We start from the raw sequence: 17,558 nt of genomic DNA on the forward strand, positions 1-17,558 counted from the left end.
AAGGGTTTTTATGGCATATTATATGACAGATTTTAGGATTTTTTTATGGCATATTATATAGTATGTTTGAGGATTTTTTTGTATGCATATAATACATATGTGAATTTTTAGTGCATGTTTTATGTCATATTTAAGGATTTTTTATTGAGCATATTATATGGCATATTTGAAGGTTTTTTAGTACTTATTATTTGACATATATGTGGATTTTTAGTGCATGTTTTTATGACATATTTAAGGATTTTTTATTCCATATTATATGGCTTATTTGAAGGTTTTTTATCGCATATTATATGACAGATTTGAGGATTTTTTACGGCATATTATATAGCATGTTTGAAGATTTTTTTAATGTTTATTATATCGCTTATTTGAGGACTTTTAGTACATATTATTTAATACATGTGTGAATTTTTAGTGCATGTTTTATGTAATATTTAAGGATTTTTTATTTGCATATTATATGGCATATTTGAAGGTTTTTTAGTACATATTATTTGACATATATGTGGATTTTTAGTCCATGTTTTTATGACATATTTAAGGATTTTTTATTCCATATTATATGGCATATTTGAAGGTTTTTTATCTTCATGTTGTTGTTATCCTTTGCTCTTGCTGTTTTCGAACCGAAATTTTTTATTCTTAGTACTTATTGTGTCGATCAATCTTTATTGCTCTCGTTACTTGTTATTTACTGCTTTATGAATTTCTAGTCATGCTAAAAAATGGAATCTGATACTTCATAGGTCCGTACTCTTGCAAAACAAAGCAAAAAAAAAAAAAGAAAGTTTTTTATCGCATATTATATGACAGATTTGAGGATTTTTTTACGGCATATTATATAGAATGTTTGAAAATTTTTTTAATGTTTATTATATCGCTTATTTGAGGATTTTTAGTACATATTATTTAATACATATGTGGATTTTTAGTGCATTCTTTATGTCATTTTTAAGGATTTTTTATGGCATATTATATGGCATGTTTGAAGGTTTTAGTACATATTATTGGACACAAATGTGGATTTTTAGTGGATGTTTTATGTCAGATTTGAGGATTTATTATTGCATATTATATGGCATATTTGAAGGTTTTTAGTACATATTATTGGACACATATGTGGATTTTTAGTGCATGTTTTATGACATATATTTAAGGATTTTTTTATTCCATATTATATGGCTTATTTGAAGGTTTTTTATCGCATATTATATGACAGATTTGAGGATTTTTTATGGCATATTTGAAGGTTTTTAGTACATATTATTAGATACAAATGTGGATCTTTAGTGGATGTTTTATGTCAGATTTGAGGATTTATTATTGCATATTATGTCGCATATTTGAAGGTTTTTAGTACATATTATTGGACACATATGTGGATTTTTAGTGCATGTTTTATGTCAGATTTGAGGATTTTTTATTGCAATTATATGGCATATTTGAAAATCTTGTTAAATATTATATGCCATTTTGAAGGTTTTATTGCATATTGTATGGCATATTTGAAAATTTTGTTGCACATTTGAGGAATCGTTTCGATATGACGTCACAGGCTGATTGAGGCGACGCGTGAGGCGACCGATGCAGTGTTGGGTGCGGGCCGCAAGGAAGGCGAGATGGGGTTGCCAGTGAGTGCCGTTTGGCCCGGGTGCCCAATTCGATGTATGATTTAATTTATATAAAACCACCATTCCCGCCATGTGGAATACGGTCGAGTATTTGAAAGACCCGCATTTAGTCCGGTTGATCCAAAACAATTTCGGCGTCCGGGCGAAGGAGGAGATAGAGAAAGCACGCCGTAGGCCGACTACACCGTCGAAAAGCAGCCCAAATGGAATCATCCAAAGCGAACCGGCTTCGGAAGAGGGGCCGACATCCGGCTCGGACGTTGAATCCAAAAATTATCTAGTTACTCACAAATTTTGGTACTACTTGTTCGTTTTCGGCACGGAGCTCGGCGACGAGATATTCTACGCATCTTTCATACCGTTCTGGTTCTGGAACATCGACGGCGCCGTCGGACGCCGGGTCGTCATGGTCTGGACAATCATCATGTGCATCGGTATATCATTTTAACATTTTTTCATTATAACAATCGACATTAAACAATCCAAGCAAATCACAAATCAACCCCCGACACAGAAACCTCGCCACCCTATAAAATGATTAATAATCGTTAACAATAACATTACATATTGATAACTAATGTAAACACAGATAAGACTTTCGTTAATCATTACAACTATTTTAATAAGCAATAAAGCCGAATGAAAACGGCAAAATGCTAAAAATATACTTAATATAGTTTTAGACTTTTCTTACAATTAATTATTTAATTACAAAGGACCAAAATAATAGTCGGGTGATGAGTAGGCAGACTTGAAGTATAACAGATAGCGAGGTAGTATTCTGCATCAGGTTATACTACCGTTTCATCTTTCTCTTATCAGACAATTTCAAATGTTCAATTATTTACAATTTACAAAAATAAAAATAAAATTCCCCTCGATTTATTTTTCAAATAAAGCAGCCAACGTTTCGATCTTTATTGAGATCATCTTCAAGGCCTGGGATTTACAAACGTTGTTTAAATTATACAAATAAATGTAAAATGTGAAAATGAATTTATAAAATTTGGTTCACAATATAGAAATTTTAGTTTAAACAAAGTATTTCCCTCACTCAAAGTGTTTGTTTTCTGTGCAGATGTATCATTACTGATGGTCATCAGTAATGACACATCTATACAGAAAACAAACAATGTGCGTACAAATACTTTCATTGAGTCTAAAATTTCTATCATTGTATAAATTCATTTCCCCACCTTACATTGTATTTGTATAATTTAAACAATGTTTATAAATGAAGATGATCTCAGTAAAGATCGAAACATTGGCACAATAAAGAAAATGTTTTTTAAACCCACATCACACCAGATCGCATCTCACGGTCTAAATAATTTTATGCATTAAGTACACGGCATTATGGTTGTTGCCCAAAAAACTGACATGATCCATCAATATTGTCTTTCGTTTCTCTGCCTTAAGCAAAAACACAAAACCTGTAAAATCCAATATAATATAGTAAACTACCCCTTTTTGAGTTGTGACACTTTTCTTGCATATATTGGTCCTCAGTAATTGAAGTTAGTTGTTTGCTTTAATGGTAATAGTGGTCAGTGAATGACTGTAAGCTAAAGAAGGACTACAGATGATACATGGACAGCTGAGTGCGAAAGAAAGCCTATTTCTGCACTGTAGTGTGTAGAAACAAATTAGATAAAGGATAATCAAAAAATGGAATCAAGAATGGGAAAATAGCAATGAGGGGAATGGACAAAAAGTCTGTCAAAGATAGAATAACAACTGACATCCAAATAAATTTTAAAACAAAACAGTCATCCAAAAGATTTTATTAATTATATAAATAAAATGGACCGATTTAATTTAATGCAATGTACTCATAATTTTTAACTAACTGTAAAATCTATTTGTTTTCTTTTAGTGAAAATAAATGTTATATAAGTAAATAATAACAAATGTTAAATACAGTAAATAATTTCATTAAAATAATATGCCAAAAGTGTACAAAATTAAAATATACAAAGTATAAATAAAAGTAAAATAATACTACAAACTCAATGGGAACGGCTTGAATAAACTCCTCCTCGTAAGGGTTACTTACAAGGAGACAAAAAAGAGTATTTATTTCTTTGTGATAGTAACAGCACATACAAACCTAACAAACAAGCATAAATGTCCATGTAGTAAGTTTCACTAAGATTATTTTTGAGCCATATATGCTTTCCTCCTGAAGCCAGGGCTAAATTAGTTATTTAAAAGTTAAAATTAATTATTATATTTTATTGATTATTAAAAATAATGTAATAAAAACATTAAAAAATCATTGCAACTATAAAATAGTGTAAAAGTTAAAAGGCAACATTGTTAAAAAATTATGAAAAATAATATAATTAAAAATGTTATTAAAATAAAACAAATGAAACTAAAATTTTCATTTGTTTTATCCTGATGAGCAGGATCACGAACTACATCAACGCATTTTTTGAACTCAAAATCTAAGGTACAGAAACGTCCTGAAGAAGAAACAAAAAATAATCTATGTACGTATTTATTAGTCATAATTGACATTATTAATTATTTAAATTAATTGTACTTTTTATCTAAGGTTTTGGTTGAGATGGAAAAGCTAGTGGCATGAGCAGGATTTGAACCCATGACCTTCTGCTCAACATGCTGCTTCCATTAACCATAAGCTATCGTGTCTTAAGACCACCAAGATCTTAGGTAAAAAGAATAATTAATTTAAATAATTAATACGGTCAATTATAACTAGTACTTACATATATGGATTGATATAATAATTACAGAAGTAGTTACTTCCTAACAGTTACCCGTGTCTGCATAAGTCACCAACAATTGAGTCCTGATTACATGATATTTGAAAATACCGCAAAAAGAGGGAAAATGCTAAAGGTTGTAGGTTGAGGAGTTAGTATCCATGTGGATCGATGTCACGGTAGCTCAAGTGGTTTGAGCAGCGGCATATTCAGACAAAGTTCGTGGGTTTGAATCCTGCTCGTGACTCTAGCTTTTTCATCTTAATCAAGACCTTAGATAAAAAGTATAATAAATTTATATAAATAATATTAAGTAAGTCACTATTTTTCGTGGTCCGCTTGACCAATTAATATCATTCAATTAATTAAGGTTTTAAGTTGAGATAAAAAGTCAGTGTCACGAGCGGGATTCGAACCCGGGAATTGAAGTGGTAGAGTAGCGGCGTATCAAGCCGAGGGTTGTGGGTTCGAATCCCGCTCATGACACTGACATTTTAGCTCAACTTAAAACCTTAATTAATTGAATAATATTAAGTAATATTATATTGTTATAGTTTGTTTCATTCCCTACATATTTTTGTTATTAAATATGTACAATACTACGTTTTCTGAGGGCATGCAGTGGGGATGGTATTGGGTGTGTGTTTTGGGGGTGGTCAGGTTGGTTGCTACTATCTCATGGGTGTGGGTCAGGCTTCCAGAGCATACTAGCTCTGGGCATCTTGGAGATTTGAACTTTTCGTGATTATTTTGAAACAAATGGTTTTTTTTTGTTTTTTGTTGTCGGTGGTTATATGGTGTTTTTTTAATGGTTTAATGGTCAAAAGGTTTTTATTCACATATCCAAAAGACCTCTATAATGAAAATTCCAACATTATAATTAAAAGAAAAATAAATGAGCAAGTCTGCCATCTTCTCCCCCACTCATCGGTTGAAGCTGGGTTGGCAGGCCCTGGAAGCCTGGCCGGCGTTGTCCTCTCAGCATGTGACTATTTCCACAGCTAATGTAGAAGCACAAGGTCAAAAAATTGTTAACAATAAAATTTTTCATTTCATTAACCATCTTGTTTTTGTTTGTTTCAGGTCAGGGAATAAAAGATATTATCTGCTGGCCAAGACCTGCCAGCCCACCTGTTTTCAGATTGCAGCAAAAATGGGCTCTAGAATATGGCATGCCATCTACTCACGCCATGGTCGGAGTATCGATACCGTTCTCCGTTCTTTTCTACACATCGCAAAGATATGAGGTGTCTCTGATTTAATCGATCTTTCAATTAAACTAAAACATAACTTTTGTCTGTGTTTGTTTTGATTTTATATAGTATCCATTTATTGTCGGTCTTTTAATTGCGGTTTTATGGTGTTCTGTAATATCCGTGAGCAGGCTGTACTTGGGTATGCATACGGTCTTGGTATGTGATCTATCCCTTGCAGTATAAATCATAAAGATTCTTGAAATATTAACTCTTTTTTTTAAGGATGTAATTGTAGGACTTATATTGGCATTGATATTGATGATACCGGTTGTGCCGATCGTCGACAACATGGATCATTTCTGGCTGACCAACCGCTGGGCGCCTATGATACTTATAACTGGAAGTGTGCTCATAATAGCTTTTTACCCTAAAACGAACATTTGGACTCCAACAAGGTAAATTTTTCCCATTTGTTATATAAAAGTCTATTAAAAAACATAAATAAATAAAAATTGAGTATGTGCATAAGTTTTTTCGTTTATGGTAAGTAATGCTTCAAGTGAATTTTATCTGCTTCCATGTTGTATGCATCGCAGTTGTTCTAGACTGTCTTTTGGTATCAACTAGCCCTTTCTTAACAACCTCTTTTAATGGGGTTTTTCCCTCCCTATATCTAACATGACTAGCAGGTAATCTTAGATTGCCTTTATAAGGATTAAAATCAAAATTTGAAGAAAGAAAAAAACTTATGCACATAACCAATACATACACTGACAGGCAAAAAATTCCACCCACTAATATTATAACTTGATTTGTATACATTTTTATATATTAATCAAAGTTTCACGTTTTTTAATGTTTAATAATTGAATCTTTGCCTTAAAAAAGAAAAAAGAAAAAAAAAAAAAAAGTAAATTGCTAAGGAAAATGGGACAAAGACACCAGATAAAATTTGTTTTAGATTTTTATTTAACATTTCAATATTTCTTCGATTTGCCTTAATTACAACTCAAAGATGCTTCGGCATACTTTCCATCAGTCTGGAAATGTTTTTTTGCTGGAGGTTAGCCCATTCTTCACGAAGAGTCCTTTCAAGATTGTGGATTGTATCAGTGATGGACGTGCTCTTATTCGTCTTTTGAGATAATCCCATAAATGTTTGTTGGGATTCAAGTCTGGAGAACATTCTGGGCAGCCTAAGACACTGATGTTATGCTGTTGAAGGTACATTTGTACAATGCGACATGTGGACGGACATTATCGTGCATTAGAGTAGGATTGTCGCTGATTTCATCGAGGATAGGCAGTGCATAATGTTTCAAAATTTTATCCGCATAGCAAGTGGCCGTCAAAGACCCTCCATGAACAACAACCAACTGTGTGCGACTCTCCATTGAAATTCCTGCCCACACCATCACTGAGATACGTTGAAAAAGTCGCCTCTGACAAAAATTTCAGGCTTTGTATCTTTCTTTTCGCCTTCTCCACATTCTTTCACACCCATCTGGAGATCGTAGAGTAATCTACACTCATCTATAAAAAGTACAGCAGACCAATGGCTGTGTTCTTGAGCAAATGGAAGCCTTGCAAGACCTGTGTGTTCTGGTCAATTCTGGTCCTCTTACAGGGCAAAAAGCCATCAGCCCATACTGATTTAATCTTCTTCGAGCAGTGCGTTCAGAAATTTAGACACCTCGAACTTCCTGGAGCTGATGAATCGCTTGAACAACAGTAAGGTTCCGGTTTCGCAAAATGCTCAAAGTCAAAAAATGGTCGTCCTGTGGTTCTGTTACCCTAGGGCATCCAGAACCTATGGTCTATGGTTGGACTCAGTTTCTCGAAAACGTCTAACGACGTCTCACAGTGTTTCGTAGGAAACACCGTTGGTAATAGCTGCATACCTGATGGAACGTCCATCATCAATCCGCAACATCCTCAACACTAAGTGGCATTTTTAAGTTTAAAAATTGAAATTAAGAAAACAAAGATGAAGACTAAAAAGGTTTATTGCTTCAGAATTCATGTGAGACTGAATAAACATTTTAAATTCCATAAAAAGTATATATTAAAAAATTCTTTATCCTTGTTTTAGATTAAAGATTAAGTGTGTTTACCTCTAATTGATATTCCCAATTTAAAACATATCATAAACAAATATTTATTGGCAAAAACAATGAGACAAATTGAGCACAGAATTTTCTTTTTTTGAAAAAATGAAAAAAAAAATCAATTGGGTGGAATTTTTTGCCTGTCATTGTATATTGTCCAAGACTGGAAATTATTTGAGCTCTCCATGAAGAAATATTTGTCCTCAATAATTTACAGACAAGACACTACTATGATCATAAGTGTCTGCATCGGTGTCCACATTGGTGCATGGACCAATTATCAACTCGGCACGATGTCTGAGCCGAAAGCGTCTCCTCCTTATGAAATAATTTGGCCATCGTACGAAATGATTGGTATGAAAAGACCCCTGGTGGAAGCATTATTTCTATTATTGAATATTTATATTACAGGGCTGACTTTATTGCGATGTGCACTCGGCTTCAGTTGTATTCTCGCGACGAGAGCAATTTGCAAATCCGCCTCGTATGCAACATTGTGTTTCTTTCTCCGGTTAAATGCTAACGAATTGAAAAAAACCGTCCACACGACCGCATCGTCTACAAAGAACACCGTTGAACTCTGCTACAAGTTCATCACCTACTCCTCAATCGGATTCAATACACTGTATCTGCTGCCATCAGTTTTCTCACTGTTGGGAATTGAACGTCCAACGTTTCACACTGAAATCTGACTGTACGTGGGTTATTTCATTACCTTTAAATGATATTTAACAAAATTTTCAAGCTTTTATTATACTATAATCAATTGATATCTCCAATGCTAGTTTATATCAAATAATAGAACGTAAATCCAATTGATATAGAATCATTACAGTAGTTTTTGAATATTTTTCTTGTCTCTCTTTCCTAATTAAACCTGTAATAATCAATGATTCGTTCAAAAAATAGTTCTTTTTCCCTGTTTCTAGTATTTTTTAAAGTTTTAGTTCTGTGCCATGTTTCAAAATAACTCTGCAGTCACATTCCATTCAACCAGATTGAATCATTGTAGCAAACAGGGTATAATTGACACCAGTTTAAAAAAATATATTTTCTTATTTTTCACTCTATCTGAGCATCTGTTGGCAAACTTGTTTCTATTATCCATTCATCTTTTCTAACCTCAGAACTAAAGATTGATTCTTCCAATTTATTTGTATTGTGATATATTTATTAAATTTTTTTATTATCATTAATAAAACAAAATGACTAATTATGAAAAAAGAATTAAGAAATAACATATTACTATGCTAAGCTAGTTGCTCAAAAAATTAATTATTAAACATCACATGTCCTATTAGTAATTTATTGTAATAAGTTCAGAATAATAATCAATTAGATTTTACTCTTTTATGCACTATCATTAGAAAAGTTGCATATCTACTTTTTCCACGAATATTTTTTCTAGTCTACCTCAAATAGTTTAAACACTTTTTTACACAAAATTTGCTGTCAGATGCCTTTGTTGAAAGTTATCCGGCATTGAAACTTGTAAAGAAAGTACTTCCTACAATTACTTTTAAAAGAGTTTACAACGTTAAGTGCACTTAATTTCAAGGCTGTCATGCTGGATAAAACAATTCCAGCAAATAAAAAGAAAAATGTAAATATTTGTTTTTAATTATCCGGTTGTTATTATTGTTGTAATTAATGAATTGTAAACCAAAATTTTACACTAATTAGTATTAATTTAAAAATAAGTAGCCTTTCGAGATGTGATTATGACAATTTACCCATCACTTGAAACAAATTTTAAGCGAGCCTGGCTCTCTTTTCATTTTCACATTCCAATCTGCGTTTTGAACAATTTGTACCAAATAATCATAAAATTATTTGCCCCGTTAAACATTTGTACCTTTGTAACTGTTATTTTTGTTCATAAATAAATAAATTTTTTGTTAAAATAAAGCTGTACTCTATTGGATAAACACTATTTCTTGTAAATAAAATAAAAGAGGAATGTCAGGGAAAAGAAAACATCCAGGTCAGGACCAAAGTTGTCATGTATAAACAATGCTTGGTTTTGTACACAAAAATGTTTACTTAAAAATAAAATAAAAAAGAGAAAATAAGATGCGGCAGAGCGGAGAGAAGGAGCAGCGATAAGAGGGTAACAACAGCATAGGAGTCGAATTAGGTGGCTCAATGAGACAGACTGGCCATTGTTTCACCGTATTTTCCTAATTCCTCCTCTTGCGCAACAGGCCATCCTGGATCAAGGGATCAGGATGGGTCCTGGGAGTATTTTCCAACTAACTGGGACGAGTCAGGAGGCAAAAAGTCCAGTAGGCCTGAAAAAATAGAAGGCAGTTCATTGGGTCTTCCTCTTTATGTGTAGCCGAAGACATCCTCCTGGATGAGGGATTCCTGAAAAAGGATTCAGGGCTGCAGTAAGGAGGACGAATTTCTCACCGTCGGGGCTAGGAAGAAAGCTCTGGAAAAACTGTTTGATTGTCACAGGCAGCAGCAGCTACCAAAACATAAGTTCTGTGTTCGATATGGACGAGGCTTGTTTTTGTCTTGCTAGATTTTTAAGTCACACAGAGCACAAAGTTATATTTCTCTTAGTTTTGTTTATTTTGTGGGTTAACCATAGTGATTAGTTTTTAATCAATTATTAAGAGGGGGGGCGTCGGTGGCCACAACGGTTTAGGCGTTGACACGGTGCTCATCACTGTAAGGTAAAGGTCTTGGGTTCGAATCCAGTTATTGCTGGATTCGAACCCGACATGCTTGCAAATCGTTTTTTTACCGAAACCAGCACCCCGAGGGTTGATATAACCTCTGCTGTTGCGAACCCTTGTAAAAAAAAAAAATTATTAAGAGGATATGTTAATTTTGTTTGTTAGTTTTTAATAAAGGTGTTATTTTCGTATGTTAAGATTTGAGAGTATTTTATTTTTTATTTTATTGAACACAAAGCCAACCCTCTTTGTGGTCTCTATTGGTTCAGGGTAGGTTGGTATGGTTAAGTTTTGGTTTTCCTCTCTTCTCTTGTGCTGGGGAGTTTTATTATTATTTTATTTTTTATAATCCATCTTTGATTCCTTCCTCTTTATTTTTTTCATTGTATTTGTTAAAAATAGAATGTCTGGTGCCCCATCTTTCATACTTATTTCTTCATTAATGTTTAACGGGTATTTATTTTTCCCGATCCCGTCTCTAATGAGGGATGGGCATATTTTTTATGGACATTTTGGTCTGTAGAAAAATTTAAAAAGAGTTCAAGTTTATATTCTTTATTCTACATATTTTTGTCTAATTCAAAATTTAACATTTCATCCCCTGGAGGAATTCGATAAATTGATTCATGCAAAAGTAGGACTTCAGACAGTTTTTCCTTTTCGAAGAAATCAGTTCAATTTGCTTCTCATTTTCATAACTGAAAAATATAAAATCAATATTAGCGACTGTTATCACTAGAATCTGGATTTGTACGCAATTTTTTTTTTTTTTTTTTTTTTTTTTAACATTTACTACCATGAAAACTGTACAGTTGTTTAGATTCCACCATATATGAGAATTTTTCTTGAACGTGGCAGTGAAAATCTAGGTCCCCTGTTTCAATTTTTAGAGGAAATAGGTCTGTTTTACTGTATATAGTAGCACTTTATACATAATTCGCCTTGTACGTATTAAGACTCAATGTATTTATTAGTTTCAATCAATTAATATTTAAGTAAGGTATTGAGATAAAAAAGTCAGTGTCACAAGTGGGATTCGAAGCCATGACCTTCGGCTAAAGACGCCGCTGCTCTACCACTTGAGCTGCCGTGACTTCCATCCACTCAGACACCAACTTTCCATCCCAACTCCTTTTGAATTTTCCCTCCTTTTTGCCATTTTTCGTTATTTATTAGATTCAGTAATTTCGTGGTCCGCTTGACAAATTAATACATTACAATTAATTAAGGTATTTATTAGTGTGAATGTGTTGTGTGAGAGTGATGGCAGAATATTAAGTAAGAAGTAGAAAGTGTCAGCATCAATGGGCTGGATCAGCAGAGAAACTCTCACATATCAAGAACACTGTTGGTAAGTAGACCTTGGAGGATCTGACTCGAAGGGTCATCCTCACCAGGTTTGACCTTGGAGGATCTGACTCGAAGGGTCATCCTCACCAGGTTTAAAATAGGCCATGCAGATTGTCACATGGACACTTATTTTTGGACCAAAGCCCACATGTGTTTGGCAGGTAGAGAAAGGCTGGTGGATGTGTCCCACCGTATTTGAAGGGTGCAATTTGTTGGCTCAATATAGAAAACATGCAGGAAAGCCACCCAATTTGAGAATTGTGCTTGAGCAGGGCAGCGAGTATCTGGATTCTCTGTTTCAGTTTGTAGAGGAAACAAGATTGTTTAACTGTATATAGTACTTGATATTGCATATTGTGTTTCTTTGTATATATCAAGACTGAAGGAATTTATTAGCATGAATGTATAGTGTGAGAGTGCCGATAGCAAAATGTTAAGTCAGGGTTATCCTTACTCGATTAAGGATAGGCCATGGAAGGTTGACATAAGGACTTTTTTTTTAGACCAAATTGGATATATGTATGGTTTTGTATCCTCTAGTGTGTGTTGATAGTGAATGTATGTATTAGCATGAAGGTGTAGTGTGAGAAGGCTGATGGCTGACTATTGAGTACCGAACCTCAATTATATTACTTAACCAACTGAGTGAATGGCGTATAAATAGGAAAAATGCATTTAAGAGTGAGAGAGAGAGAGAGAGAGTGGAAACTGATCATGTCGGGAGATGAAATGACCTAGCTGTTGACAGACCCAACCTTGCTGGCTGAAAGTTGACTCCGAACTGCCAACACCATGAGTGGATGATTCTTGAGGTTTTTTATTTATTGTAAAAGTAAAAGTAAAGTAATTCCTGTCGGTTAGGAGGATTAATGTCCATCCAACTACTTGTTGAGTGTCAGAGATGAGGGGTTAAATCACACAATACATTTTTTTCTTTTTATTGTCTATTAAAAAGCCATGGGCTCTGCCAGGAATTGATCCCAGAACATCAAGAATGGCAAATATGAGTCGGATGCCCTAACCTCTTGACTACCGTGATTCCCAATAATTTATTGCAAATTACACAAAATCTGGATTCCCCACAAGCAAAGAAGTGATAGGTAATTATATATGCAAATGCAGAGGTGATCTTATATAAATCAGTAATTAGTTTATTTAGAAACAAAAAATTATACTAAACAAAATGAAATGAATATTTTAAGGCAGGCATGGTAAAACCATCTGCCAGGCTGAAGCCACATACTAAAACAAACAGTGTGTAAACTAAAAAAGTATAAAACTTTGAAGAGTACATGAAAACGAAAATAATTACTACAGATAAGTGTGTGGTGATTAGTGACCGTTAGTTGATGATTATTCGGAAATCGTGAGATGCGGTCACGATTTCCGAATAATCAACTACAGATAAGCGTATATAAAAGAGTGAAATAGGTTTAAATGTCGACTTTATAAGGATGGGAAGACTGCTAGCTGAGGTATGTGAAGAAGCGTCCAAAAAATTTATCTAAATGCATGTAAAATATACAATGCTGTATACATATAAAATACAGAAAGGCTCAGCTACAGGTGTGCGTTTTTCAAGAGAAAAAACCCATCCAACTGCTTAAATGGACTATCAGTCCCTTCTAGCTAGCCACGCCCATGTTTATAGTGTTGCATGGAGACTTCAAGAAAGACTCGGTTCTTTTCTCCATCACCAACCCTCTAAATAAGTTCTCAGTTTTACTGGCAAGACATCAAATGTTTATGTTGGTATGGTCTGTCTTAATTTTATAGTTTATGTAGCGGTACAGAAAGAAGTCGAGGTGTGCTTAGTCCTCACTGGTGATGAATTTTTCTACGAACTAATTTCACATTCCTACTAGATTTGAAGATGTTAATAACTTGCATAATGGAACAATGGTGGTTCTTTAAATTTTCCTGCCACTCTGAGAAAACTTAAATGGTTGGTAGGGCTGGTGAAATTGCAATTTGGTCGTTACGGATCACACTGACGCACTGAAGTTAATGAAATGCTGAAAGGCAGCTGTCAAACCAACCCAGCGAGGATGAGCAGACCAAAGTGATCAGAAATGACCAAATTACACTATAATATTGCTTTACCCACATAACTTTCTCTTGAGTAGAATAGATTTTGAAGTATTTGCCAGTGCTTACCAAAAAATTTGGTGAAAATGGACAATTACATCAGAGTCTCTTTAAGCGAGTGGTACATTGTTTTTCCTGCAGTTTTAAAAATGCATCCCCCCCCCTTGTTGTTAAGGTTTTGGTTTTATTATGTTTTTTAAGCGATTGTTTGTCCAACACATATCTAATTTTTACAAACATCTATGGTCTTACATCATGTTGGTAAGCTTCTTTTGATTTGTAATAAGCGATGTAATTTGTTTGTCGTGTTTTATATGATCTTCAGATCTCAACGTCGCAATTTCATCTTGTATATCACAGAACTCCATTTTATACCCATTGAGTTCATTCTCTAGTCGTTCTTCTAAAAACAAAAACAAAACTACTTTTAAAAAGGGGCTGGTTATAAAATTTTTCCCTCAAATATAAAACAAAACCAAAAAACATTTACGTGTTAATTCTATGGTTTTAATTTTCTCAAACATTCTGTTTTTCCCCTGTGTTAATTCTTGCAAATACTTTTTCTTGGTTATCCCTCGTTCCTTCATTATTTTCATCACCTCGGCCTTCACTGCTGGTGCATCGGTCTAAACAGAAATAGGCTTTTCTAATGAAATGTAATTAGCAGCGTTAGATTGTTTACACTATAAAAACAAAAACACTGTAGGCCGACTAACAATAATCAATTTCTATTTCGACTATAAAAACAATTCCCTGGCCTTGTGGCTCTATATTGAGATATACACACTAAAAACTGCAGGTTGAACTCCTCCCCGTGCTCTGGAGTAAGTAGCCTGGCAGGATAGTGCTTTAGTCATCCCTAAACATATTTAATCTGACCACAATTCCTCAGAGTTTTCAAAGAAAATTGTTAATAACATTTATTTTAATTTATAAACTAAATTATCGAGCAAAACAGTTGGATAAGTCAGTTTTTGTACATCTACATACTTTTAAAAATGTATCATCTTGGGTGAATCTAGTAGATGATGTACTCGTATCGCATGGCCTGTGTTGACGTGACAGCTGCTCCGTAGAATTTTTGCTTTTGTCAGATACCTCCAACCAAGAAACACTGCTGTCACTCTGGCATTGACAATTGCTAGACTCCAAATTGTTCGAAGATATATTTATAGATGATTCTTGTTCTATAAGCAATTCCTCTGACGTAGATTCACTCTGTTCGCAGCTGCTTTTAATAAATTCCTGTGAAGAAGATTCAAGGTTGATTCATTGAAAAATATTTGAACTGCCAATTCACCTTCTCTGAATCCCTAGAATGGTGACAAGTCAAAGTATATTGACTCGAAGAAGAAAGAGTAGCGTTGTTATTAAAATATTTGCTTTGCGTCATGCAGGTGCATTTTACAGTTTCCCCCGAGGCCTTATTTAGTTTTGTTTCTAGATCATTTTTAGTCTGATTCAAAGAAGAAATCACCATGTGCGCCGCTCTCAATTTCTTCTGCGACTCAATCAGCATTTTAGTCAATTTATTGTCCGTCCTTATTTTATTGTTAAATTCCTACAATAAGACTCGTGAATATTACATTTTATATTAATCATTTTGAAAGTGTTACCTCTACGGATGGAAAAGAGGACAAAGTCTTTTTTAAGTCTTCATACCAAGATGCCCATTCGTTCAATTCTAATTTCAGTTTTTTATTTTCCGCTTTAAGATCATTGTTCTCTTTGATCAATTCAAGAAACTTTGCAGTGTTTTCATTTAAATAACTCTCTTTTGACGTATCATTGTTATTAGCCAACAGGTTGTTTTTCATCTTTGCAACTTTAAATTCCTAATTATTAATGATGAAAGAATATTATTATACCATATATGTTTAGTGGTCATAATTGACCATATAATTTATTTCAATTAATTATTCTTTTTATATAAGGTCTTGGTTGAGATGAAAAAGTTCGTGTCATGAGTGAGATTCGAACCCATGACCTTCGGCTCAATAAAGCCGCTCTTCTAACCACTTGAGCTGTCGTGACTTTGATCCATTCAGACATCAACTCCTCATCTAAACCTACAACCGTTTGAATTTTCTATCGTTTTTCTTTTCTTTTTTTTTTTTTTTTTTCAAATGTATAATCAGGATTTGATTCTGAGCGACTTGTGAAGTGGCCATAAGGAGCTGTTAGCAAAGTCGTTACTTCTTTTTAATTATTATATTAATTCATAATTGACCACATTAATTATTTCAATTAATTATTCTTTTTATTTAAGGTCTTGGTTGAGAAGAAGGAGATCAAAGTCACTATATCTCAAGTGGTTAGAGCAGATACTAACTTTTCATCTCAACCAAGACCTTAGATAAAAATAATAATTAATTGAAATTATTGTTATCATTAAATGGTAAGACTGGCAATGATTTTTAATTTAAAGCTTAAGCTCACATGAGCGGCCGGTTCCAATTTTGAATTTGAGTTTATGCCAGGATTTTTGAAAGAAGAAATCAGAGATATGATTTGGCTCGACAAAGTGTGAACACATTCATCTTCGACTTTCTCTTTTTTCCTTTCTGGGCACATCCTCTTCAGATCTTGCGGTTTAAACAAAGACTTGAATTCTACAAGTCCATGTTTAGCCTAGAATTATTAGAAATAATTAGAATAGAAAAATTATGAGAAAACTTCTTAAATAAATATTGAATTCCTTACGTTAAAATTATCACTGGTCATTATAATTATCACAGCTCAGTCTAACATCATTTAATTTTTCTATATTTACTCGATAAGAAAAATTAACAAATAGGTTTTCATATAATTTCTGCAATATCATGGTAATGATTTTCAACCACCTGTAAAATAAAATCTCTCGATATATCCGATCTTTTTACTATATTCTTATCATTTTTAATTAATTTATTTTTACCTGTGTTCTGCATGTCTTGTCGGTTAATAATAAAATAATTTAAGCCTCAACAGAAAAATTAGAACCTAACGAAAATTCGCATGAAGAACGAGAGAGAACACATAAATTAAATCATATTTATAGAATATAATTTATTCGTCTGATACAAACAAATTAAAGGGGAAAAAAAGAAACACAAGGTGTGTATAAAATTAATGATAAAAATGAACAACAAAAACTACTACCAGCTGAAAATAACAAATGGTTTTAAAGAAAAATACATTTGAAAATAAAACGATACTGTACCATCACACATGTAATATTACTAATAAGTTAAGAAAGAATATTATATCAAAAATAACAATAAGATATGTAGTTGGAGAAGAATTGGATTTATTTTTACATATGTTTTTGTTAAAATTGATCATTTTTTAACAAAAGAAAAAGCTGAATGAAAGTTTTCCTAATAAGACAAGTTGATATTACTGATTTATATAAGCTAAATTTGCACATACATGTATAAACATATACGGCAATTCCGGCTTTTGTGAAATTTACGATGTCGAGAATCACCAACCCTGGGTGCAATCCAGGGTCAGACCTCTTCTCCATCCAGCCACCGACGTTGGTCTCCCAATCTCACTTTCATTCACTCTTAAATACGTTCTTTCCTATTTTAATGCGATTCACTCAGGGTGGTGAGGCACTCGGTATTCCTCCATCAGCCCGCTTAAACTACGCATTCAGGCAAATATATACATTCACTAATAACACACACTGGAGTACACAAAACAGTACATATATCAGTACTGTATTGAATAAAGTAGCCCTGTTTCTTCCAAAAATCGAAACATGGACCCAAGTAATTGC

The 17,558-nt window shown here is 33.4% G+C and overlaps 2 protein-coding genes across 2 annotated transcripts; one reads left to right on the forward strand and one right to left on the reverse strand.

Moving 5' to 3' along the window:
- The first annotated feature begins 892 nt into the window (after nt 1-892).
- LOC106667732 (sphingosine-1-phosphate phosphatase 2-like) lies at nt 893-9,578 on the forward strand. Its single transcript, XM_014395859.2, has 6 exons — nt 893-2,068; nt 5,450-5,613; nt 5,689-5,778; nt 5,845-6,017; nt 7,888-8,024; nt 8,082-9,578. The coding sequence occupies exons 1-6, from the start codon at nt 1,705-1,707 to the stop codon at nt 8,360-8,362; spliced, it is 1,209 nt and encodes a 402-aa protein (XP_014251345.1). The 5' UTR covers nt 893-1,704; the 3' UTR covers nt 8,363-9,578.
- A 1,315-nt stretch (nt 9,579-10,893) lies between these two features.
- LOC106667754 lies at nt 10,894-16,945 on the reverse strand. The gene is made up of 9 exons (XM_014395898.1): nt 16,710-16,945; nt 16,496-16,635; nt 16,232-16,423; nt 15,409-15,627; nt 15,093-15,353; nt 14,783-15,037; nt 14,283-14,418; nt 14,045-14,195; nt 10,894-11,052 (listed from the first exon to the last, which is right to left on the reverse strand). The coding sequence occupies exons 2-9, from the start codon at nt 16,514-16,516 to the stop codon at nt 10,941-10,943; spliced, it is 1,347 nt and encodes a 448-aa protein (XP_014251384.1). The 5' UTR covers nt 16,517-16,635; nt 16,710-16,945; the 3' UTR covers nt 10,894-10,940.
- Between the last annotated feature and the right edge of the window lie 613 nt (nt 16,946-17,558).

The sequence above is a fragment of the Cimex lectularius genome, unplaced genomic scaffold, assembly GCF_000648675.2.
Source record: "Cimex lectularius strain Harlan isolate CLEC.00 unplaced genomic scaffold, Clec_2.1 scaffold200, whole genome shotgun sequence".
Classification (NCBI taxonomy): Eukaryota; Metazoa; Arthropoda; class Insecta; order Hemiptera; family Cimicidae; genus Cimex; species Cimex lectularius.